The 23,740-nt window shown below is 40.4% G+C and overlaps 1 protein-coding gene across 5 annotated transcripts in view; it reads right to left on the bottom strand.

Annotated features, from left to right (window-relative positions):
- The window catches only part of GRHL2 (grainyhead like transcription factor 2), a 68,018-nt gene that overhangs the window by 14,942 nt on the left and 29,336 nt on the right, over positions 1-23,740 (bottom strand). For 3 of the 5 annotated variants that reach the window (XM_069005259.1, XM_069005260.1, XM_069005256.1), the window contains 6 exons: positions 21,597-21,691; positions 12,979-13,137; positions 7,339-7,426; positions 7,113-7,252; positions 5,055-5,086; positions 3,879-3,973 (listed from right to left, as the gene is read on the bottom strand). In XM_069005259.1, the coding sequence (XP_068861360.1) occupies positions 3,879-3,973; positions 5,055-5,086; positions 7,113-7,252; positions 7,339-7,426; positions 12,979-13,137; positions 21,597-21,691 (609 nt within the window). The remainder of the gene's footprint in view (positions 1-3,878; positions 3,974-5,054; positions 5,087-7,112; positions 7,253-7,338; positions 7,427-12,978; positions 13,138-21,596; positions 21,692-23,740) is intronic. The other 2 variants (XM_069005258.1, XM_069005257.1) reach the window with 2 other exon arrangements.

Below are 23,740 nucleotides of genomic sequence, written 5' to 3'. Positions count from 1 at the left end.
TATTAATTTAGTAATTATTTTCCTTGTGACCAGCGGGTTGTCCTGTAACTCCTGGATTTACAAACATCTGGAGCTCCGCCAGCCTTAACAATTACAACCATATCTGAAAGGAGCAAAAAAAAATCAGTTGGTCCAAAGTTAAAGTTGAGCACACTTGACAATCCCAGTGCTGAGCTTTAAATCTCTGTTGTGCTTGGTGTGCCAGGCAACATTATGCTGAATGAAGGATCTATTACAAGGATAACAGGGAACTTGAATTACTATTATGCACACAGAGAGGCAGGATTAATAAGCATATGGGCGGTTGTTGCGTTTTTCTTTTCCCTAACAGGTATGAAAATCCTGGCTTTGATTCAGTAGGGTACTTTTCCATAAATGACTTCTGGCGACAGTGATGCCTTAGGAAGCCCCTGTCTCATCCCCGCCCTTATGCTTTCTTACTCTGGCTCATCTCAGTGAACTTTCCTGGGTGATGAACTCTTTCAAACAGCAGATGTGAGTGAAAAAACCCTTTTTTTGAGTTATTCTTCAAACAGACCAGATCCTGCCTCAGCGCACAATGCAGCCTCCCAAGCCTTCATGCTGGCAGAGCAGCAGAGAGGCAGCTGCAGAGGGAGGCACAGCCAGAGGGGAGGGAAAGGGGCTGCAAAGACTCCACTGGCTCAGCAGCAGCACTGCCACTGAATGACCTGTGACCATGTAACACAACTCTTACTTATGTCCTCTGATCCGACTGTCACCACATCTAGGTGGGCTCGCTCTAATAGTACAAATTACAAGGTTTGGAGGGGAACAAGGGAGAAATCTTGTACAAGGTAATGAGCTATTTTTGCCTGAAAGTTAAAAGATAAATTCAAATTTGTCTGATCTACTCCCTGGTCTTAGTTCTTAACCTTCTTGCCAGCACTGAAATCCACTGCAGACCTTAATATTCTTTAGATGTTAAAAAGAATTGCAAAAGATGGGGGAGATAAATTTATCCTTAGTTACTTAAGAAATAGCCCCAATACACCAAATTGCAGAAGGGCAAACAGCCTTTGCTCAAGGCAAGGGATGTTGTTGCACCAGTGAGACTTCTGGAAGCCAGGCCACTGAACTGAGGATTTATGTGTGAATGCAGAAGAACAATGTTAGATACCTCTTTCAAAATTGTTAACAACATACATGTGGAAAAATGAAACTAAGGACACAACGAGACAGTAAGACTTGGGACATCAGGAAAGTCTGAGCCTGGGCACTACCAATGCTGTGACTGACACCCTATGAACGACTATAGTCTCTGTTAAGTGATCTCTTGATGGAGATATGGTACATCTTAGTCAGGGAAAGAAGGGCTGGTAGCTGTAATTTGGCTTTCCTTCTTCACATTTGGAGTTTTCATTATTGCCCAGGCACAAATTCCCTTGGTGACAGTATGAATGCTACCCTTCACAGGGATGGCTCTCAAACCCCTGGTTGTTATGCATCCAAAATGTTTCAGAGAAGTTTAACATGACTTTCCTAAGAGATAAAAGCTAGACAAAAAAGTACTTTCTTGAAACTGAGAACTACAGGACTGGAAATCCACCTGATCTATAACTCAGCTGCTGGATTGATAATTAATGGGAAACTCCCTATGAAATCGGAAAGTGATTTGAAAACTCTTACTGAGAACTCAAAACAGGAAAAAGCCAAATCTAGCCAAGTAACTAGCTGTGATGCACATTTGGTACAGATTAACATACTTCACATTTCTGTGTTGGGCACTTGGACTTCCCTTAAAGGTCAAGGAGATTAAAGAATAATTCAAAAAGAGGCAGCTACCTGAGTGAGAATATGAACCTTGTTTGCAAACCCCTTCAGACCTGTTCTCTTGAAGGCTTCCCCTTAATATTTTTACTTCCACCAGACAGTGTTACAAGTAGGTCCAGCAGGCAGAGGTGAGGCCACACACTTTCACTTCAGTTCTTCAGCAGGGCTTGGACACCTCACTGGCTGCAACTTACCTGCACTGCTCTGCTAATGAGACACCTTGGGATTACATTGTTTTTAATGTATATTTTCACATATCAGACATGCTCTCTCAAACATTACACCAGCACCCCATCTGTACCTGCTCTCTAGGAGTTATTGATTCTGCCCTACCAAATAAATCTTGAGAAAAGAAGCTTCTAATGTGGCAAAGCTGGGAAAACCCCCCCGGAACATTTTAGTACCAAGTGAGTTCTGTGGCAAAGACAGCATTATCAAATGGGTAGATTCAGCTGAGCTGCATTCCATCAGCACAATCACAGATGCAGGGCTCCGGATGGCAGGAAGTTCACCAGAGCAAAGGCCGTGCTGGGAAAGGCTTGGCCTCAAGCCAGCATAGTCCAAGATGAGAGAAACACTGAACAGGAAGGGGATGTGAAGAGAGCATACTCCAGCTTCTCTGGTTCTGTGCCTCTCCTGGATTTAATCATTTTACATAGTTTTGCCACCAGCTGAAATTTTTTTTTTCCTTTCTAACTTTACCCTTGAAATTCTTGCAAGTCCTGGATGATATCAAAACAACTAACCACAGCAAAGGACAGGAATAATCAAAGCAAACCAATACCTCCTTGCAGGCAACTTCCTAGGCTTCCAGCTGGGAAACCCAGGTGAAATTGTAGGAAATGAGAGTTCTTTATGTAGCCCTCATGGCTGTCATCTTCTGCTTGATAGAGCCCTAATAATGTGAATTTGGCTAAGGTCTTGAGTCAACCAAATGCAAGTCCATGGTCAATGCTGACGTCACATAATTAAAGATTTAATTAAAAGAATCATATGTTCATTTATTTCCAGAAGATACCAGTCTCCATCCTGTAATCTTCTAAGCTTCCCTTGGTTCAAGCACACCACCCTAACCAACACAGAAACTTTGCAAATGAAGGCTTGTGGGAAGTAATTTCTATAAAGCTCAAAGGAGTCTTACGGATGGTGCAACTAATGAAACCCTTCTGTACCTTGTTGCTTTGTCTCACAACCTGACGGGTGAACCTCAAAATACTTGCAAGTTTGAGTTACTTAAGTTTGTCAACAAATTTACACGACAGAACTCATGAGACTGAAGGAATGGCAAATATTCTCCATGGTGTTTTACTGTGACAGTGTAGGAAGTTACCACCAGTGGCACTGCACTGGAAGTAACTGTACACAAAACAGACTTTGTGGACAAAACCACCTTCAGTGCAAAGTTTAACAGCTCAACCTAAGCAGTTGCTTCAATGTTAATTCAACTTAAACTTCACTTGTAGCAGGCTGGAAAACAGGAGTTGGTAGAGTATATGAAATGCAACTGTAATAATACCCACCCAGGCAGTAAAAACAGTTAAGGTAAACAAACTCTTAAACAATACAGTTAGATCTGATGGAAGATGTCTCTCCCTGTCTTATATGTCTAATAGGGCAGGAAATTTCTGAGATTTTATTCCAGCCAATATAAGTCTGCAGTCAGCAGGAGCTTGCCTGTTAAGGTCTCTGTATTTGACCCAATGCATCTTGCATATTTGCTTGTGATCCCAGACAGAACAGAAAAGATGAGCAAAAGTTAAAAACAGACCATCACAGATTTGGTACTGGAACTTTTATGAACTATGTAGCTTGGCAAGGAACCAATAAACTTTCTAGCTTTCTTTATATACACTTGTGTCCTGATCCCTTCTTGAGAGAGCATAGTCCTTTGGTTTTTTTCTTTTAAGTAATTTTTAGCATTTGTTAAAATACCTCCTTATAGACTGGCAGATACAAAGATCTCTTCTCCCATCTACCCATATTTGCACTAGCATCCAACAACCAACTGCCCAAGCCACACCTACCCTTCCCAGCTTGAGGTTTGAGTCCCACAGAATTACTTTTAACTGCTAAGAATTGACTGTTACCTCTTTTCAGACCTTCTTCTTTGATTTGTTTCAAAGGGGAGGGACCAAACTCTTCCTCCACAGGCCGGAACATCCTTTTGACCAGGACACTGCTACTAGAATACACAGAACAGGGACCATGTCACAGTAAAACTGTGCTCACAGCAGAAGAGCAGACAACAGCAACAGTCATTACTCACTTGGTACTCTGGCAAAAACACTCACTGGCTACTCAAGTAGCACCAAAACCAGAAACTGCAAGCATTTAGCTTTTATCCGACTATCCAGGCCTCTTAAATTGCCGAGACTGACTGGCTGGGACAGGTGACAGAAAAATATGTTCTGATGTTACACACTAATTTGAAAACCCCAAAGGCCCCTAACTGTTTAAATATTGAGGAAAGGGGGTGGTTATTGCTTGGTGAAGTAAACCCCTTTGTTTCTCAAATTCCACTGTAAGCCTTACGAAGAACATTTGTTTCAAAGAGAAATAAAAAGGGCTTCATGCTTTCAAGTCAATGTCAACTGCAGTTGCTCGGCCACTCCCTATCACAGGTCACTTTTTGCAGGTTTATGGGAGTGCAGTTATGTTACTCCAGAATCTCAGACTTGGGGATTCAAGCAACTTACAAAAGTATGGGGCTGGCACATATTGTGGGCTGAAGGTCAGCCACCCATATTAAAACCCTTATTTCATGTCATCTCTAACTATTAGAGGGACTTTCATCAATTCTTCCAGTCCCTCCAAAGTCAGATAGGGGGTACTCCCATTTCAACCTTCCTCCTTCCCAGGTTCTCTGTTCTCTTTCTGCCTTTCTTTTCTGGCACTTGGCCAATCTCTCTGCAGTTCCTGTATTTGTTGCATACACATCTGCACTGCTAAACAGCTTTCAGGAATGCAGTGAAGCTCAGTGCTTCAATAAAAAATTCCTAGTTTTTAAATTATTTGAGAACCCTTATGCTTACATAGACGACACTTCATTATCAAACATATTGTCCTGTTCTTGTATTGAACCTTAGGGCCCTGTTACTTTGAAATGTATTAAAATACAGACATAAAAAGCAGACAGTTTACGTGGAAGAACATGAGGGAAGGGGGAGAAAGGGGATCAGTTTTATCTGATTTCAGATTTTATATAGATTTTCTATGAGTTTGAACTGTTAACTGCAAAGCTTGTGAAACAATAAATATCTTACCCTTCTCTCTCATCATCTGTATTATAGTAAACCTAGAAGGATGGAAATAAAAATCAATTATTCCCAAAACTCAGACACTAGCTTAACTGAACTTCAAAAGGGAGAAAAAACAACAAATGTTTTGCAGTTTGTCATTTATTAAAAATCCTTTTCCTTCTATAAAACACAAACACCTCTAGTTCTAACTGTCATCTGGAAGAAGTGTGGCTTAGAGAAACTGCTGCTGAGTATCATCTAGTGGAAATATATCAAAGTTTATTTGAGAGACATTACACTCTTCCCTGGTTTATATCATTTTCCCAATTATTTTGCAATCCTCTAAATCAGATCACTACACACCTAAATTACTCCTAATACAGTTTAAGCCACACCACTCACAAGCTTCTTTATGTATTTAATAATATCTAAAAATCTAATTAAACTATAAAGAACAAGATTAAACTACCGGCCTAATGGAAATACAACTACTAATGTTACAGCTGAACATTTTTTGCACAGGCTGTGGGCAGAAGCCCCAGTCAGCTTTGTGTAAACCCACATAGCTCAGAGTCACCGGGACCAAATTTACAACAGCAGCAAATGCAGCTGACGGTAGTAGGGAAGGTACAAAATCACAGTCTGTTGTCCAACACTTTACAGAACAGTCAGCCAAAATCCTCACAACATGCCCACACTGCAGGTCTGCACCAACAAGTGCCCCAGCCCTCGAGCTGCTGAGCTGCGGTGCAGGCGTGGGGTGGAGGCACAGGGCACCACAGCCGGTCCAGCTGGGCAGGGCAAGCCACCCCGGGCAGGCCTCCAGCACTTGTGCTGGCAGGACTTGGAGCACACTTGGCTCTCACTGGGAGCCTTCACTTCTGAACCTGTGCAATGAAAATAGCTCAGAGGTGTGTGTGTGCAAAGCTGAGGTCTGTAACTATGAGTTACAGCAATAAAAGACATGGCTGAACGCTGCCTAAGAGCTAGGAAATGGGGTATCTTCCAGTTAGTTTAGTAAATTATTTACAGGATTACATATACTAAAGAATGCTTCCACCTTCTCCTGTTTGAGACAAATCCACATTCTGGTTTGAAAGCCATGAGGACAGAAGGTAACCAGCACTGATATGTGAGTGGGCGTCTTTCCAGTTTGGGAGAGTAAGCCAGTGACAGCTGCGATTGCAATGTCTGTGCTCTTTGTGCTTTGCTCAACCACAATTCTCACTGCTTCAAAATAACTGACAATTCCAACACTCGGTTTCATTTCATCTTCCTCATTTTACTATTTTTCAGCATGATGCATATTAAATTTCCTCATCAACTATTTTTCTTTATAAACACATGCATAAAGGTCTCATTCTACTCCCTGAAATGTTAATAAATAACATGTTCATAGTAAAAAAGTTGTCAGAGCTGACCCTCCAATTCAGGTTTTCAACTTCCCAGCAGGCGATAAAGTAGAAAAGAGTCAAGTCAGCAAAGACTTCCTTATATTTACTGGTGATAATAGCTGCCAATATTGAGTATTAACATTAGTATGATGGAGTTTTACTTGGAAGAGTGAAAATATTTTTTTCAAGGAATTTCCAGATCTCTAGGTGATGCCGACAGAAAATGGGTAGTGGTGTTCAGCGACCCTACTCTTGACCTTCTTACAAGTCTTTGTTTTCAGCTGTGACAGGGAGGGGGATCTCTGCTACCACAAGGTGGCACTTCATTTCACCAAGCCAAAGAGCACACTCAAAACCAGATTTTATTTCAGTCACAAATCAACCTTCTATTTAAAAATTCTTGACTATTTGTTTCACTCTTTCTTCCCAGAAAAAGAATGACAAAACTGTAACAAAAACAAACTATTCAGTTGTCAAAGAAGTATAAACTCCTTTTTCACACCAAGAACTCAGAAAGGTACTTGTGTCTTGTGAGGTCTTTTATAAGTGATGCACCAAAACTGCGTTTATCAAAATGAGAGCTGAAACAAGCAGCCCCAAGGAACAGTGATTTATTTCCCTAAAACCTGCCCCAGAGCAGAGGCAGCCAGATGGCAAGTGGGCACCTGCTCATCTCATTATTTCCTACCTGTCCAGTTCTTTGTAGGTTTCCAAAGTGAACATCAGGTATGAAGAGAACTGGCTGGGAATCCAGGTCAGCCATTGTTTTGAAGAAGGTGATATCACTCTTTTTCTGCAGAGGGAGTGCACTCAACTTCCCTTCAGCTGCTAGGTGGATCACAAAGCACAGGGTTGTGAAAGGAGGCATGTTAAGCATGACTTAGCCCCCAACCAGGAAGGCCCACTTTACTCACTGTTATTACATGAGGCTTGGGATGCTTGGCCTTTGCCTTTCTTCCTGTTCTGCTTTCTCTCTTCATCTCGGATTTTCCTTTCTGCTCCCTGATGCAAAAAAGACAATGCACAGATATTACCCAAAGAGGAACCACTGTGAGCAGTGTACTCTGCAAAGCCTGGAACTACAGCAACAGACACATCAGAAATGCTAAAAGAGAAACTGGTTATTCCACTGAAGACAGATTTGTCCACTCTGTTGGGAAGGTACCAGGCTTTGCATGGATCACCAGTGCCTGAGACTCAGGCTGGCACATCCAGTAGTTCCCAGGGCTGCAGATAGCAAGAGGAACATACCCACATGCTGGTTTGGAGAAGCCAGGACAGGCAGTATGCAGTCTGTATCAGAACTGATGCCAGCACAACTTGTGCAAAGGGCATCCCAAGCCAGTGTCTCTGCAATGGACAGAGTGCTCAGGCCAAATATTCCGTGTATGTAATGGCATAAAACACCTGCGGGACTACTATCATCTTAGATCATGTCTGTGCTGAGGTCTTCCCTAAACTCTCCTCCACCAACTTTGTCTGGGGGTGGCATTGCTCCAGTGTAGCCAGCTGTGCAGAGCCTTTGAGAACTGATAGTCAAGAAGGCTGTGCTGACAGCTTGCCAACATTGCAAGGGTTCTTACAGAAAAATACAGGCATTTCAAACCAGGAGAAGCTCTCCAGAAATAGGAAAGCAATGTAGCACTGCCCTATTAGGCACCAGAAACTCCTGGGAAGTTGCAGCTTCTGTTATGTAAATACACTCTCAACAAGTTTAAAAAATAAAACTTGTTATTGACATAAAAAGCAGCAACACCTCCTTTGAAGTTCTCCTAATTTACTTTATAAATAATACCCGTCACATTGTGAAGGCTAATAAAGATCCATATGCTCCCAGACAGTTGGCATGCAAGATTACAGAATTTTTTTCCAAATCAAAATTAGAAGTTTCTTGAATAGAAAGGGAGGGGAGGGAGGTAAGGAAAGCAAAAAATACCCACTCAAGATGGCAAAATTCACACATGAATCAATGAACCAAGCTTAAAAAGAATGTAAGGAAAGATGTACTCCTGGCTGTGATCTATCAGTAGATTTCCAGAGGCTGAAAGAGCTGGAGGAACAAATAGCTCTTTAGAAAAACATGAATGTGTCAAACAGAAACACTGCCTCCAGACCAGGTCCCAATCCAGTTGTCACTCACTGACCTCAACCACAGAAGCCAAGGGATTCAGAGTTGTGCACTTATCGAAATTGTTTCTAGGGGTACATTTGTAACCTTTAAGGCTACCTGTTCTTTGTAAAGGAGCAAAAACACACATCATAGCCACTGTTCGGCAAAAAGCACATCCTGAGAAACCTGTGGTGCACAAAGGGCTCTGCCAGATGGTCGCAGTCCTACCTGCCACTCAGTGCTGCCACTCTGCTGCTCACAGGGACGGGATGAACCGCCAAAGTATTTCATACATGGCAGCAAGCGCGAGTTTCCTCTCAGGAAAGCAGAAACTGAGGAGGACTCAGCCTTTTATACATATTAAAAATATATGTTTTACTGATTTTCTGTAATATTCTTTGTAACCATGAAGTTGGTGAAGCTTCACAGTTTTCTCTTCATTCATTCATTCATTCATTCATTCATTCATGGCAACACACCCCAGGTTCTCTGGGGTGCAGGCAATCCCTGAGCTGGGCAGCCATTCCCATCCACCAGTGTTTATTTGTGCCACAGCCACCTCACTAATGAGGCAATACCCACAAAACTACCTACCAGCCCTTTTGAGCTCAGAGCAACCCACATGGCACATGGCAGGGGCCAGCCAAGCCTACATGATGGACATCACCATCACAGGGGTAAGACAATGGACCACAAAATGATTTTTGCATACTAGAGCATTTCTGCTGCATAGTTTTGACAGCTAAGCCATCTGACACATACCTAATAAACCACAGTTTGCATATATCTTCAGGACAAAAGAAATAACCCTCTTATAGGGAACTATAAACTATGCTCTGACCAGTGAAATAATGAAATGAGTTCTTAATTTTTTCCTTGATATCTGGGCTTTGTATATATGCAAGGAGTACTTTTGCTACTAATCATTAGCAAAATGCAGCCTAGGAATTTCAGCTGATTCAAAGTATTTTCTTCCTAATTCTTCAACTCATTTAAACTTAAGTCTTGCATTCTAGCTCCAGCCTGGCAAAGCCCTTGCCATCATAAGAACCATCACAACTCTGAAGCTCCTGTGTACACTTGCTAAAGTGTACAGGCTAAAGCATTCCACATCTTGTTGGGCAGGCATGTAGACATCAGCCTTCTCTCCAATGCTGAAGATTAATAGGCAATTAGAGTTGCTCTATGATCGTCTATTTTCTCTATGATGTTCCACACCAAAACCAAGGACACAAGAACTGCATATATTCCAAAGAACATGTATTTTTTTCAGACTAAAGAAAACTGGATTAATTTATTGTATTTTGGAACAATGTTATGGTATTTGCCAAGTCAAGTTCTGCTTCTTTTCAGCCAAGATAATCACATATAGAAAATCAAATAGCTCTGAAGTCCCAGTTCTTTTATACACAGTGGCTAAAGCATTGTGCAATATATAAATATAAATAGGCCTGGTAGCAAGTTTCCCTGACAACCTACTTAAGGAATAAAAACTATATATTCTTACAATGCAGCATCAGGGATCAACACATGATAAAAAGACTGCAAGGGCAGAGAATTAGCACTGAGAAAACAAGATGTGGACTGTAACAAGCGCTTTGAAAATTGCCTACTGGAAAACAAACATGGACAAAAGACTGGAGAACAAATAGGGAGTAAGGTAAAGTAACATTTGTTAAGTAACATTTACAGCCTTTGCAGTATTTATCTCCATACATTTATGTCACCAAGCACATACTGGATGTGAGTTGGGATTGCTCTCTAGTTTATATGTAAATTACTATTAAAATCAAGGAATTGCCAGAATAAATACTAAAATATATATAATAAGAACCACTTAGCTACATCAGTTTTATTTCTTCAAAGATAACTCTTTCCACAACAGCTATGCTGTGTTTCAGCTACAAGACATAAATTTGTAAGTGAATGTTCTTAAAAACTGGACACCTCTACCTGTGATCTATCCAAGTGAATATACAAATACACATACTGGTCCTAAAGAGGCACCACCATTGCAGAAAGAAACATTTGTAATAACACCTTAGGCACAGAAACATTTTTTCTTTCATGTTCCAAAATGAAAAACATTTCATACTTAGGCAGGAGGACTTTACTGTGCAGTTCCACTAGTCCAGGTGATTGTAATAAATCAGGTACTTTTCTCGTCAGCTTCTCTTTGAGGCTGTCAGATTGGGGCCTAACAGTGCAGTTCACACTTTCAGAATTTATAAAGATCATTATATGTTTGCTGGGGTTTTTTTAATGCTACTATAGTACCTCTTTAATTGATCATGACAAGGAGGTGGGCAATAAATAACAGTCTCAGCTTCATGGCCTTTCCCAAAGAGACAGCAAGCTATGTCCATGTCACTGGAGGGAGAGTCACGGGCTAACAAGAGAAACTGAACCATTTAGCATCATCTTAACCAGAGCCAGGGGTTTATTTTGACATCTTAGAAAGATGAGGATACACAGTCACACCAGCTACCTTCCTCTGAGCATGATGGATTCTCCCAGTGCCACCAGCAACAAGTGGAAATTCTCTAAACATTTATTTACTTACAAAAGCCCTGTGACAAAGGGATGTTGGTAAATATCTGGCAGCATAAGTTTGGAGAGAAGCAAGAATTTGTCTCTTACCAAGTGCCAAACTGTCATGTGAATAGATCTTGATAATTTTCATTTGCTCAAGTCATTTTTATACCTGCATTCAGTTAAAAAGCCCCACATGTGCGCATACATTTATATTAAACAGATATATAGCCTATTATCAATACCCTTGAGCTATTCAGTTCCCACTTCCAACACATTTTTGACGTGTATAACACTTTAACCACCCCTGTGATCTTTCCTCCTACTTTGAGACAGTTTTGATTAATAGACTGAACATTCATTTCCTGCTTTCTAGTCTAGATATTTGAAGCACCAATTAAGCCAATAGATGCAATGAATATGTATTATTCAAAATCTCCACCGGTTGTATATAGAGGTCACCCTTGATGAGTTTGTGCTCTGAATTTCCTTCCTTATTTTAAATAATTCAAATTTTTCTAATTGCTCTTCAGAAACAGGTAGATGAAAACGACTTGTTACTTTGATTTTTACTGAGCTTTTAACATCCAGCTGTAGCTTCAAATCTCTCAATATTTGACATTCAAAGTTACAATTAAAGCATAGCATTTTGGCTGCAAGAAGACCTCAGTGCATACATTTACATTCATTATTTCCAAAGATTTTCCTCCACTAACACAACTGACTGATTAGCCCTCAAGATGTCGTTGTCAAGACAGCAACCAGGGAATGAACTGAAAAGGGGGAAGGAGCAGCAACACAGAGACCTGAAACCGCTGAACTCTTACCCTTTCCATTAAAAAGTTAATGTTACGTTTTGCCTGGGGCATGGCCTTTTGTCTTTCTATTCCCACCTGTAGGATGGCAAGACTAATTTGGATAAATTTCCAGGTCACTTAAATAGATGTAGGCTCCTGAATCCCTGAACCTTGACTAGAATCCAGGCATCAGCTCCCCTATGAAAGATCTTTCTCGGCTTGAATAAAGTCATCAGCTGGTAGATGCTAAGCAAAACTGAAAAGTGGTCACACTCTCTTCAAAGAATCATCACCGACATTTCTGAGCAACTGTTTCTACCTGGTGATATATACAGCTGACCATGACACTGTCTAATTCATTCAGGCATGATCTATGTTTGGGTGCTGAAAAATCTTACTGGTTCCCACACAGGAGCAGTCATACCTACAGTAAAAAATCAAAATTTTGCCTAAGAGGGTGTGAACACACACAAAAAATAGTTACTGAATTACAAAATGGGAATGGCTAATATATTTTTGTATTTTACTTTTGATAAGAAAATCCTAGCAATATAAAAGTCTCCTTGAAGCTTCCAAAATAACTGTTCGTAAGCAAGGGAGGGGGGAAAACCCATCAGCTGTGTCACTGGAATTTGCTGTTTTCCACTGCACCATAAAAGAGAGCTTAGCAGACCCTCACTGAAAAGTGCATTTTTCTGTCAGAGAAACTGGCATGAAGTTTACCTGCTACCTATCCTGGCTGTAAGAATTAGAAAGGACAACATTGGCAGACTGCCACTTACATGAGCCTGTGATCAGCACTGACCTTCCAAGTAGAGATCTTTGCATTTGCACTTTCTATTACTTTTTTGATATTCCAGAATCATGACCTACAACATGCTGTCCTTAAACAGTCCAACTATTGCTCGCAAGCTGAGGAATCAGGGCCAAAAGGCTGCAAAGCAGTAAAATAATTACATGATAATCTGTTAGATTTGTGATACAGCTGGTCCAAATGCTATGATAAAATAGAATTCTCTAAGGAAAGAAACAACATTTAATTAGGTCTAAAATACAGCAATAAACTGCCTAATAAGATTCCTCCTTCATCCGTGGTAACTGTGCTTTCTACTTACCTTGTCACAAAAAACCTTGATCTGGCAGTAGGCTCGGTGGATAGGTTTATTGCTGCGGTTGTTGTAGCTGTAAGTATCGATCTGAATCATCAAAGGAAGCCCTTTTACTCCTTTTTGTGAGGAGAAGTCTGTGCTCAAGCAATTCACTGTGATGAAAATCTGTGTGCCAGAGAGATTACTTTTAAAATGTGGTACAAACAACAATTAAACTTCCAGAAATACAAGACAAGAGATGGGAAAATTAAATAAAAATGTTTTGATTCAGCTATGATGCACGCTCTGGCAATTCACACATTTATCCTCCACTTCTGTCCAGCAAAGACACTCCCATGCTGGGAAGAAGGGCAAACTTGAAAGCCATATATTGGTGCTTCAGTTTGGATCAGAAGGTCACATTTGAGCTGAATTATTTGGTTGTCCCAACTTACCATGCTTTGGTTCATACCAGAGAGCTCAGAATACATGAATTGGATCCTTTTAGGAAGAGCCAGACCAGAAAGATGTGTTCTAGGAGCACTCCTCAGATCCTCCACCTGTTCATAGTTGCTTAGTTCATGGGAAATGACTAAAGATAATCTGAGATAAAACCTCCTAATATGTGCTTCACGTGGATGTCAGGTCTTTAGCCTTTACTTGTTGCACTCTACAAAACTACTCTGTAGCTTTGCACTATTTGTGCAGATCATCTTGCTTCATCCTTCCCAGCTGCCTTAGGTATGCTTGTTCATCTGACAGCCCACAATTCAAATTGAGTGGGACAAAAATAAACTCTACTCTTTTTTTTTATTGTAAAAATTTTCTTCACACTCTCATCAACACTACTGCTTTCTCCATCCCATCAACAGATACTCCTGTGTTTCACCTTAAGGGCACTTCACTCTCTTCCCTCAATTTTAAAGATGCATCTCATTCTGTCTTTCAAACTGGGAAGGAGTTTTTCAAATATTTATAAAACTACTCCTGACCTCTTCTCAGAAGTTCTCTTTGTTACATAGCATCCACATAACTTGACATTACATTCAGAGAATCACAGAAACATCCAAGCTAGAAGAGACCCAGAAGCATCATTGGGTCCAACACTTAAATGAAAGGCCCATCCAGGGATGGAACCCACAACCTCGGCATCATGAACATCATGCTTTAACCAACTGAGCTAGCAAGTCCCCTGCTTGCCTGTGCTTCAGAAATCCATCTCTTGCTCTCCTTCTACAAAACTTACAGACTTGATAGCCACTAATCATCTCACTCTCTTTAACTCAATTGGCACCATGGGACAAGGTGTGTCTCATCTGTACAGGACCTGGGAGAAGGGTCTCCCACCACCAAAGTCTCCCAAGGACTATTCTGATGTAAAGCAAGCACTATGAACTGAAATACCACTGATAGCTTTCAGTCAGGATGGCATGCATAAAACTCAAAATCTAATTTTCAGCCCAGTGAGGAATATGTGCATTACACAACAATTTGGGGCAATTGTGTATTAACCTCATTCTACTTTTCATTTGCCCTTAGTTTAAAAAGCAACAACAAAACACCAAACAAAACAAAACCCCAAAACTGTGAACCAAGGAAAAGGACAGAAAAAAACAGCAGTACATATCTCCTGAACCAGGAGGATGTGAAACCTGCTCCAGAAGAATAAGGACACTCAGGAAAGAAGAGATCCCAAACAGCTCCCTCAAACAGACCTGATGCACGCTTCACCAGGCAGAGGAGAAGGCAGCAGGCCCCTGGGGTCTGGGAGGATTCCTGAAGGAAGAGCATGAAGGACAACCCCCCTTCTCCCCCTCCATTCCACAAACAGGGAAAATAAACCAACAGCGTGAGTGACCAGAATGCAACATCCCTAAGAAAGACAGCTGAGAATAAAGAAGGGCTCCAGCAGGGCTGGTGGGGGATACTTTACCCTCCTGGCAGAAGTTAACATACAGTCAGGGTCTTTATGATGGAGCCAGGGCAGCTTGTTTGCCTGACTGAGCTAATGGCCCCTCCTTTTTGCTTCTGATTGTATCACAGAGCTGCATTTACAAATGAAATAGTTGAACTTTAACTGCAGGGAGAAGAAGGAGGCAGGGAAAGGCCCTAGGTGAAACTCTGATTTTGAAGCTGATAATGTTATTTCTGTTTCAAATTACAAGTTGATCTCCTCCAGCTCCAAAGGTAAGCTAGATACCGCAAATACACCTTTGAAATATGACAGCCTGAATTTTCATTTGCCTTCAGAATAATTTATAGAGTCAGCGCAATGGTTTAAAGTGTGTGTGAACACACAGCAGTGGAACGAAGTCTAGCATAAAACAGAAACTGGTCTCCCTATATTTTAGCCCATACTTCTGCACAGGGATTTTCCAAAATGTATGTTCAAACGTGAGAAGATGTGCAGGCTTTGATCTACTTAGCAGTTTGTACATCTCCCACCCCTGCTGCATACTCAGCTGAGAAGCAAAAAAAGATCTTGTCCCACCTTAATCAACTACATACACTGTGTCATCTCTTTCACTGCCTCCACAATCACAGAACAGAGTAGGAGCAGCTAGGGAAGACAGACTTTATGGTTTCAAGAGCCCCATACAGCAATAACAGATTATTCAGCATGAATAATAGATAGGTGCTGCAAGACTCAATATCTTGTCTTGACACTGTAATACATCAGGATCTCTCTGAGGAGCAATGACTGTGCACTCATACACGTGAAGTGTACTACACTTTCTGTCATATCATTTGCACCTCGCAGACAGACAGACAGACAGATTCGAATTAATACAGATCATTCATACTGGGGACGTTTTCTGTCTCCATGCAATGCTCTATTAGCTTTCCCGTAAAGCACCACATTAACTTTGGATTCAGAAAACATGGGCGTGTATAGAGGGAAAGGGAAGAGGACATAGGTTCTATTATTTATTTTAGGGTCTCTTTTTTCCTTGCCTGACTAAAGATTTGCACCAGTGCAGCAGGCTGCTATGGAGAAGAGGATCTGGGAAAACATCTGGACAGTCCCCTTCTCTCTCCCCTGGTCTGACCAGAAACCACCTCCCCAAAGCAGTGACCTGCTCTGAGCAGCAATGATTTCAGCCATTTGTCCAAGTACAGTCTGCTTTGCCCTTTGCAACACTCACCTTCCCCCTCTTCCCAGCTCCTCTTCGTAATGCATGCACTCCCACCCTCAATGAGACAAGGGGCAAATCAACTCCATGGGCAGCCATGAAAAGGAGTGCTGCTCTACTTTTCTTAGAAGATACCCAGATTTAAGATCTTCCTTGCTGTGGTCTTTTGCATAGTAGAATTAACAAGGTTAGAAAATGTAGAGTTAAGTAGAAATGACAGTAGCAGGAAGAGAAATCACTGTTTCCCTCCCAAGCCCTGTCTATACTTGTCTTAAAACTATATTAATAAAAGTGACTATGATTTTACCCAAATACAGACTGATTTTTTTTTTTCTTGTGCAAACTGGATTTTAGCAATGTTTTGCTATCTGGAATACATTTGGGTTGTCATTATAGTGATGTCTTTTTTTTTAATGTCAGCATATCTTAGATCAGAGCAATTAATGGCAGAGTTCCACCCATCTACTCTCCAGCTCAGGCATGCCATTGGCAATTAAATACTAATTTGAGAAACATTTGGTGCTGAGAAAGTTTCACAAGTGGCCTAATATAACGACAACTCTTCTGTTTGTTATAGAGCATGTCTAGAAAAAGCACTCAGTCTTTCGGGGATGGCACTCCTCCTCGGTGTAGCTGCTATTATGAGAATTGCTGTTTGTTAAATACTGCAGCATAATTAGGGATGTACAAGACACAAACACAGTAAGCTGCCTTAAGAGAAAGCAAGGCTCAAAAGTGCATTTCCCTTTTTATTATTTAATTCAGCCAACATGACTCCTGCTGCGGTCTCTCAGCTTATACACTTTAAATGTCTACAGTTACGAAACTTCTAACATAAGCCTTTTATTACTATTTACATTTCTGGCTCCCATTGTTTCAGAAACTGCCAAGGGCAGAAGGGAGGGAAGAGTGCATTATGGCACAAAATAAGAAACGTAAAGCAATTTCTCCACCGAATACTGGCAATACGTAGAACCCGGGTGAGGGGTCTTTTAAAAGCCTGTTTTAAAAGGTTCCTCCCTCCAGACCATAACAACAAAGAGTTAAACAACTCGTCTCTCAAATGACTAACATCAATCCCATCATTCCTGTATACACAGAAAGTGTGGCTTTATAGTTTCTCCTACCAGCCGTTACCTTATAAATCCCACACAAAGGTAAGACCTTTGTTTTATTTCAATACAAATGTCTCCAGCAAATGTTTACACTACTCTTTTGAAGCTTCCTCAACCCACACCACACCCCGGCAACTACATAAAAATGCCATTTGCTTTGAATCCCAGATGCATACTTACCAAGCCATTTGTATACACGGAATTTCAACATTATGTGCTACCACAGGTTAACTCTTCTTTAATACATACACGTGTGTGTGCATGTCTCGCATATATATATACACTCATATATATATATATATATATATATATATGCACACTTACACACACAGACACGGTTTATTAAAGTAGCTGCCAAGTCTAATCCTACATAATTTCTGCTACTAACTGCCCAAAATGAAGCATGTTTTCCTTTAACCTTTACATATTGAGAGTAGAAAGACGTTAATTTCCTTCCTAATTAAATTAAATTTGATGTAACTTGAGAAGGAAATTCACAATTAAGGAAAAAAAATTCTTGTACTAGTCAAAGCCTGTCCTAAGTATCACTAACAATGTTTAAGAAATATGGATTGTCACAATACAAATCACTGCTAGAGATAGTGCTGCTCTATAAGCTTGATTTTACCACTGTACTCACTGGAATTGGAGCTCATTTTGGCCCACAATATCCAAGAACCTAATCCTGCAAATCACTCACTCTTTGAAAACAGCTTATTACTGTATGAGCTATGCCAAAACTCATTAAATAACTGGAAAGGTTCCCAGAGGCTTCAGCATACTTCGGATTAAAGATCTACATTTCAGTTAAATATAGCAGGACAATGATTGCATGCAAGTATACACAACAACTGCTCAGCACACAACTCCTGCACTCACTGAAAAGTATCTGCCAGCACCTGCCTGAATAACACAGCCACCAATATGTCTGTTTATTGCAGGTTCCAAGTTGCAGTGCTTAGCAGAAATCTGTATTCTCTTGATATCACTGAAAACTGTCTGTCTCTTTAAGGTGACATTTTTTGTTAGCAACTGTTCATTGAAGTCATATCTTTGGTTTTAAGGCTAAAAAGTACCTTCCATAGAAATATAAAATTAATTGTTTCAGAAGTAACACCATCATAGCCAATTTAAATGAGCTGAGTACCTATTAGACAGAAGACATATCTCAAGGAGCTGGTATAATTTATGATAAATATATTATCCTTTGACCAAGAGAATTCTGGGTCTTTAATCATCTTTATTGCAAACTAACTTCTGTCAGCACTAACAAAGCAAGTAGATAGATGAATGTCTATCAGAAATGAAGCTGAACTCTGTTCAAGAGCCTCCACTAGAACTTTGTCAACGGGCCAGATGCTGCAGCAAAATCTTCTATAGGGCAGCAGCAAGGCAACTACCTAACTTCTAGCATATTATAAAGACACTTTTAAAAGATAGTTTAAAAGCCAGCCAGTTCTTGTTAACTGTTGTTTGTTTCCTCATCTTTTTTTAAACACCTTTAAAAATACCAAACATAGCATTTGGGTTCAACCAAAGGGAGAAAAGGGTAGGGATGTGCCAGGACTAACTCTGCTCTGCCAGAAGGCAAGGGGCCTGCTGCTGTCAACCAGGTACAGCAGAGTAAACACTAGCAGAGTGGTGTTTCTGACTTTGGTGCAATTTCTTTAGTCCACAGAAAGCAATAGTGTGATTATTCCACATCTTGATTTGCACTGTACGAGATTCCCTTTCCATTGACTTGTTCTGCCAAGCATCAGTTGGAAGACAATGCACCAAGCACGGCGAACTGGAGCCAACAGCCCAGTTCTGTTGACGTTACTGGGACAACAGAGAGAGGCCTGTGCCTGCACCCTCTGGATTCCTGTTTCTTCCACTAAGGCCCACATGCGATGCTGCCTTACCAACCCTTCACAGGCTTACTGGTAGCTGGCAGATTTTGGCTGCCACACCCATCCTCCTATACCCTGATCCTGAAGGGCTTTGAGGCTAGCGCCCGCTCTGCTTGTGTGTGAGAGGAAGAGTCTGACTTCAAATGACAAATATGGCAAAGTAGGAAAGCGAGAAATCTGATACTCAGGATAGGTCCTCCTAGATGTGGGATTTAGTTGCTCAGGAGAGAGATGGGTATTTGTTTAGGTGATTTCAACTGCTTCTGTTTGATTTTCCACATCACTCCCCTGTGCACTTCCAACAAGAAGTTTGTTTTTTTCTTGCTTCTTCCAGGGCCAGTAGAGTGCTTCATCACACCCCATCTCAGAGGCCCTAAAAAGAACTGTTGTGTGCCACTTTTGTCTGACTTGGAAAAGAAAGGCCTTTGGGCCTCTGAGGGGGTTAAGTTTTAATCTTGAAATTGTGGTGAAAATAGAAAACAATACTGAACAGAAACAATGGAGCCAGTTGAAAGATCGTAATTCAAAAAGCTTAGGAAAAGGGAGTCTGTAATTATGCCTTGAAATTCTTCATCTCCCTTGGATGAGGTAATTGGTGGAGAAAAAACAGCTTGTAGTGACGTGCCTCAGAACCCACAGCTTTCCAACACCGCAGGGGCATCCTATGGGAATCCCCAGACCCAGTGTAACCAGTTATTGTATTAGGCTTTCCAACAGGAGCAAGCAGGTACACATACATGTGTAGGGAGGGAGACACTTGAGTGCAGACAAGGTGATAAGCTTTCATGTACAACCTGATTTATGCTTGATAGCCCAACACTAAAGCGTGTTATGAATCCTCTTTTATCAATACATTTGCAGTTCAAGCTCCTAAAAGATCAGATATTTGATACCCCAAAATAAATATGCATAAGCCAATTTGCATTTTAATAACTATTTCCTGCAGAAATACAAGCAGCTTAAATTTCACTCCTAACTCTTTTTTAATCCAGCAACAGTAAGTCTTTATTTTAAAATCTTGGCTTGTTTTATTTCCAGTGATCATTGCTAAAGTTGTGTTCTTAATGTTCTGGCACCCAAGGCAAGAACAAGGTGAATGGTGTGAGATTAGAACAAAACATCCAAGGTTAACACCTGTCCTCAGTGGGTGTGACTTTCTCGTTCCTAGATCAACATGGCATCTTGCTGAGTCTGGCTTGGAGCTGCAAATGCAGATGTCTTAGAGAACTGCCAGTCCTGGGACAAGACTGCCATGCTCTAGCCCTGGTAGTGCTTCTATAAATGTCCTTGAGAAAGACTGTTGTGTTGGAGATCCCAAATCTTTATTTGCTTGCACAGTGATATCACACACACACACACACACACACACACACACCAGTCACCTGTTGTGACTGCAGAGGACAACATACAGCTGTATTTTGAAATGGAAAAACATAATAGGGAAATATCTGGGGCGGAGACAATGTAATCACTACGAGTAAACACAGCACCATTAGCAACTTGGACAAGTACAACTCTGTTTACCAAGACCTGCTTTTGAAAGAGCTGGGTGATTTTCAGAACTATTGTTTTTTCTTTTAAGATGCACATCAGAGATGAAAATCTCTGTTACTATAAACAGCCAGCACTTTCAGTCAGGACAGCAAGTGTTAATGCTACCACTCCGTGTTCAATACAATTTCTCAGAGGACTCACTCACACGATGCAATCTCTCTAATGCTGTTAGAAATGCAGTGGGCAATCATGCATGAAGATGTCTCTGTATTTGAAAGATTCATAGCATTACTTGGACATTGGGCATTTAGTATTCAACATGAAAACAGTATCAGGAGCTTGGTGAGCTCAGTGTTTGCTGTTTATTAACTCTACATCCCCAAGAGTACTGCATTACCCCCACTCATTTTACACAGCCTATTTCCCTTGCTGTTTGCTTTCCGGGGGCCACCTTCTTCTTATAATTACCGGCAGTTTTTCATTTCTCCCACACTAGTCCAGGCAGTTGAAGCACTCTGACAGCCTTTGTGGAACCTTATCTGTAAGAAACTAGTTAAGGTGTTCTGATGTCCCGGTTTATAGGTCCACTTAACAGGCACATTCCTGAATGAAAAACCCCATGCCTGAGGGTACTTGACCATTAAAAAAAAAAAAAAAAAAAAAAAAAAGCCTTAGTCCTCAAAAATACATTCATTCCCAATTGCAAAGATAGTCTATGTAACAATATAAAAAATAATGGCACTAACACAAGGGAAGGCATAGTCTAACTTACAGAATATTGATTATTGGAGATGTTTATAGTGTAGAAAGAAAGTTGATAATTTAGAGAAAGAAAACACTCAGCTTGTGTCATACACCTGACATTGCAAATAGGATAAAATCTTTAACTGTTTCTCAGGCTGGGCACCGACCAACAAGCCCTCTTCCTTGTCAGAAAGGAGAGAAGTCAAAGAGTGCCTAACGATGGGGGGTATTTATAAACGGATACCGTTTGCATGGCTTCTCCTCACCTTTGCCTCCTCATTGACATCCCAAGTAAAGGACACAGCATTGAATGCAATTTCTTCAATATTTCCAATGGTATTAAAACTCTCCTTGTAATCAGCTGTAAGAAAAAACCAAGAGTCATGAAAAAATTTGAACTTTCTGTTTTACAACTCATAGTACTTCTTTACTTCTTAAGCTGGGTTGTCTAGTGGATCAAAACTACCTCTTGTATTGTTTATGATTAATTATGAATAATCTTAATTGCAAAGAGGTAATACAATGCAACCTAAGTCTTATGCATAATATATCACTATCTAACGTTCTTGCAAAATATTGTTGGCTCTCAAAAAGAAGTAAGTGAGACTCTACTGGCAATGAGTTGTTGCATTCGTTACCTTGGCCAAGGAATGGCCAAAACTGGAAAATTAACAGAAAACTACTGAAGCATTGAGGGACTGTTTAAACCTTGACATTTAGAAAAAACATTATGGTAAAACCTAAAGAAGCTTTCTAGATGTCTAAGAGCTATCACTGGAGGAAATCACCAGAGTGAATTTCAACTTTCCCAGGAATTACTGCACTGGATGCTGGATTAATATTTATATATTATTAAAAACAAAACCAAAAACTCCACAAAAACCAACAAAAAAATCCCCCACAAAGAACTGAAACCACAAAGATTCTTTTTCCAAAGTATGTACACTACTAAAACAGCAAACAAACAAAAAAAAATTTGATTTGTCTGACTACAAAATCTGCACCTTCCTCTCACTTCTTCTCCAAGTACTGTTATTATTATCATCAATAAACTAGCATTTTGGAAGGAATGAAAAGCAAGAGAAAGGAAAATTTCAAAGTTGACTAACCCTCCCACAAAAACAGTAAGGGTGGAAAATTATGTAAAACTGACAACTCCCAAATCTTCTTTATAATTGAAAAGAGGAACAAGTGCAGCTTTTCTCTCCCTTTGCTGGACAGTTTAACACATTTTCTTCTTTTTGATGACAGATTAAGAGATACCAGATAATATCAGCTTGATTAAAGGAACTTCCAGATTGTTCACACAAATGGAACAATTCTCTCTGGGACAAACATTTCCTAAGAATCCCTCAACGGTTGTAATTGGACTCAGTGCCAGAGGGCTGAGATTACACTCCTGATCTAAAGTTTGCCTAAATCTGTGCTTCAGAAGCATGCTGATTCTTAGCTTTGTAATCAGTTACACAAAGATGATGTTTTCCTATTCTGTGAGACACACAAATGGTTTCAATATTCATTTCCCTTGCTGTTGGTCTCTAAAAAATAATTGCTGTTGGTCTCTAAAAAATTATTTCTAGGTAATAACTGCTTTAAAATCATTTATAACAAAAACAATGGCTGCAAGAAGAATTATTTCATGTTTGAGGCAGGAAATCGGTATACTTTTCTCTCATTTGAAACACAAGAATGCTGGCATCTCACTGGGCAAGTGAAATTGTGTCCCTGGGACACATGAATAATTTTGGATACAGTAAAAAAAAAAAAAAAAAATCACTGTTCAGACCATAGGAACAGCACAAGATAATTGGTGTTGTAGCAAATTAACAATGTGTTTGAGAGTGCAGGCAGGATTTTCATTCCCACCTTGAACTCAGATCTCCTTTCTAACTGAAGTCATTGGCTTCACTATCTAAATTCAGCATAGGGATGCAAATGAGAGGAATTAGAAAACACATAAGTAGTTTAATATGCATGTGCACACATCCACCCACCTCTTAAATTTATGATTCACCAGAAAGTGCCTCGTGCAACTGACTGCTGCATATGGGCGTGCTGTGTAGGTGCACTTTGGAAAGACATGAACAAGATGTCTCGTAAAGACACATGTTTTCTTATCCTAAAAGGCTGTCAGAGCCTCACATCCCACCAACCCTTCCCTTACTGAGCACATGCCTCTCCTTTAATTGCCAAACACAAATCTCATAGAGTGTCTGTGTGACATGCTTTTAAAAAGCAGAGGTGCATCCTATTCCCCTCAATTTACAGGCAATTAAAGAAGGATCCTCAGTTGATTAAGAAAGCATTTACACCTCTGAATATTTGAAAGCTGTTAGAGTGACTACAATTTTTCCTCTTCTCCTGTTGTGAGTTACCAGAAGGAGAAAATCAGGTTGTTCAATATGCAAAA

Source organism: Aphelocoma coerulescens, chromosome 2, assembly GCF_041296385.1.
Source record: "Aphelocoma coerulescens isolate FSJ_1873_10779 chromosome 2, UR_Acoe_1.0, whole genome shotgun sequence".
In the NCBI taxonomy this organism is placed as follows: domain Eukaryota; kingdom Metazoa; phylum Chordata; class Aves; order Passeriformes; family Corvidae; genus Aphelocoma; species Aphelocoma coerulescens.
This window is presented reverse-complemented; position numbering and strand designations above follow the sequence as displayed.